This window comes from Plectropomus leopardus, unplaced genomic scaffold (assembly GCF_008729295.1).
Source record: "Plectropomus leopardus isolate mb unplaced genomic scaffold, YSFRI_Pleo_2.0 unplaced_scaffold1765, whole genome shotgun sequence".
Classification (NCBI taxonomy): Eukaryota; Metazoa; Chordata; class Actinopteri; order Perciformes; family Serranidae; genus Plectropomus; species Plectropomus leopardus.
Window position 1 is genome coordinate 1 of NW_024618998.1, and position 2,946 is coordinate 2,946.

Below are 2,946 nucleotides of genomic sequence, written 5' to 3' on the forward strand. Positions count from 1 at the left end.
TTACTGTACATCTTTTCTCTGACGAAAAATGTTGATATCAGCAGTGGGACAGAAAAAGTGAAATTTAACCATTAAAATGCAATTTTCACTTACGAGTTATGCCCCAAAATGGCTTGATTTCATTCATGTGGGTTATATATTTGAAAAATGAGCTCACCTAGATGTTGAAATATCTTTAATTGTTAAAAATGCAGTTTTATTATAGTGATTATAGCTCCTATCTTGTGACTGAAGGTTATTTCTGCTTTTAAATGACTTGATTTCTTCATAACATTTATGTTTTTGACTGATTATGGCTTACCAACTACTTGCTGAAATACCCATAAAGGTTAAAATTGAGCTATTAAAATGCAGTTTTTCACAATTGCTAAAAAGTTTATTCATAACGTTCGTATATATTTGACAGATTATAGCTCTTCAAGTCTTTGAGATAGCTTTACACTCAGAGGATGTGTTCATTTCCAAATTGGTATATAGTCAGTAAATAAAAATTAAGAACATAAATATCAGTAATGTTTCATGATAAGACTCTGACCTGTTCACTAAAAACTTTCAATAGTTAAATTCTTTATACTGCACAGTAACGGAGTGAAAAACAGGCGCTATTGGCACGATATAATTACTTTTTTATTAACATGTATTTGAAGTGTATATAAGTTCATATAATGCTGAATAGTTTAATTAATAAAAATCTGGGTTCACACGGTCATGGAAAACCTGAAGAAGTTATGGAATTAGTGAAAATTACTCAAGGTTTTAGAAAAATCATTGAATTTAGATGTGTGCAGTATCATGTAAAATAGCAGCAAATGTATTTTCTATGTATCTGCCGGCTAAACGATATTACAGTTACAGGCAAGAAAAAAAAATCGTACGGGTCCTTGAAAAGTCATGAAAAAGTTTTGAAATTTTGTCCATGAAGATGTGCGGGAATCCTGAAAAATGCATCGTATTTGTTATGTTTTTTCGGCAAAATCTGATCTAATGTCAGCTCAGTTTGCAGCTCACACGTGATGTAAAACCACAGCATGTGAGAAGTGAAAGAGAATACGATCCTTTATCACAGCTCCGCTTCCTGAAATGTGTTTGTGTGGTTTTTAAGGCGTCCTGTCCTCTGAGGCTGTGCAGAATGTGTCCTGTGTCTCTGATGGTCTTTGTCTCTGTCTTGCTCAGGGGAACGTGAAAGACTACCAGCTGTGGGTCATCTCCAAGAGGGACAACACCCCCTATCCTCTGATCGGTCAGTCAGTTCGGGTTTCTTCACAGTCATGGCAAACCTGGAAAAGTCATGGAACTTGTAAAAATCATTGGACAATTTTTGGGAAAATCATGAAAATGTGTGGGGAAAAAAATGAAATGACGTTAATTCAATGTAACAGTGAATTTATTTTTTGTAACTGATGTCGAATGCGGCTATAAGATGTGCTGACACGGCACAACATTTTGTTTACGTTTTATTTTTTACCGACATGGCCACGAGGCAAATCGTGTTTTACTTTGGCTTCAACTTTTTCTGCTGATTTTTAAAAAAAACTACAAAAAAACATGCCGTCCCAGCCCACAGTCCCACAGCTTTGGAAGGCATGTTTTCTTTAAAAAAATATAATATAATAATAATAATCTAATATAATAATAATAATAATTTCTTTTTTCTTTATATTTTTAGTAGGAATTTTGAAAAAATTGGGCATTTTTTTTTCTTAAATTTTTGAAAGGCATGTTTTTTAGGGTTTCTTAATGCCCAAATCACACCACTTATCACAGCCAGAAACTGTGAAAAAAATGAACTATTTTAGGATTTCAGTGGTTTACAAATTCCATGACGGTACCTGAACACATCATGAGGGATGCTGAAATAACGTTTGAATAGAGTTGGAATCGTATATGCAAAGTGCATTACAAATCAAATCTATTATTATTATTTGTTGAAAAATGCCGGGCAAGTGTGGCAAGAAAAAAAAGTTTGCGAGTTTTGAAATGCAGTCCATGAAAATACGTGGAAACCTCGAAACTGTCACATGATGGTTTTTTTTTTTTTTGGCTTTAGAAGTTTGAGAAGCTCTAAGCTTTGACTCGAGGGTGAGATGTTTGAACACAACGTCCCACAGACGAGTGTGTGTTGTGCTGTTCTGTCTCAGGTCACGAGTTCCCCTTCAGCATCCAGATGAGTCATGTGAGACACACGATGTCTCAGGGCGGCGGCAGGGACGCGGACCGCCAGAGGGCCATGCAGGCGGAGCAGATGCAGGTGTACAAGCAGTGTCAGTTCATCATGAAGCCGCGACCCGCTGAGACGCTGCATGTGTCTGCAGGTGAGATCGTTATTCAGTCAAAACACACAGCAGAGTGAGTGCTTGTGCTGATGCATTCTGGGATACTGTGTTCTTTCCTCAGAGTGGTGTCAGAAGTCATTTAAAAGGAGGCGTTCCCTCATCACCTGGGCCTTCTGGCGAGGCTCCGCCTCTCACCTGAATGAACTGTCCCTTGCTGGGACACCCAGCGGCTGCCTGTTCGGACAGCCGCTCCGCTCTGTGTGCGTCGAGGACGCTCTGCCAAAGCCAGTGATGGTGAGCTTCGTGGCTGGAAACGAAATCTCTGCGTTTTCATTCCACTATTCTGATCCGTTTGACGTTAATGCGAGAGGCATTCAGTAAACTACTTCAAAACATGTATGTTATGCAAAAAAAAAAAATTCACGTTCCCTAAAACAGCTTGAAGCATTGTCCCTCTCTTTTCTCCCTCACCAGGACATGATGGCGTTCCTGCACCACGAGGGTTCATGGACGCGAGGGATCTTCAGGCGGCCGGCGGGGGCTCGGGCAGTCAGGGAGCTGCGCGACTCTCTGGACAGCGGAGAGTTTCAACTTCCTCTGACAAGAGACCACATCTTTGTCATCGCTGGAGTCTTTAAGGTGAGACAGCGTGTGTGTGTGTGGGTGTGTTCGT

The 2,946-nt window shown here is 39.6% G+C and overlaps 1 protein-coding gene across 1 annotated transcript; it reads left to right on the plus strand.

The window, feature by feature from the left end:
• Positions 1–1,173: 1,173 nt before the first annotated feature.
• Positions 1,174–2,912, plus strand: LOC121964892 (rho GTPase-activating protein 20-like; the record flags this gene model as incomplete). The annotated part of the gene is made up of 4 exons (XM_042515072.1): positions 1,174–1,240; positions 2,139–2,312; positions 2,395–2,567; positions 2,748–2,912. Coding segments are annotated over 4 exons (579 nt in total), but the record flags the coding sequence as incomplete, so codon positions are not given.
• Between the last annotated feature and the right edge of the window lie 34 nt (positions 2,913–2,946).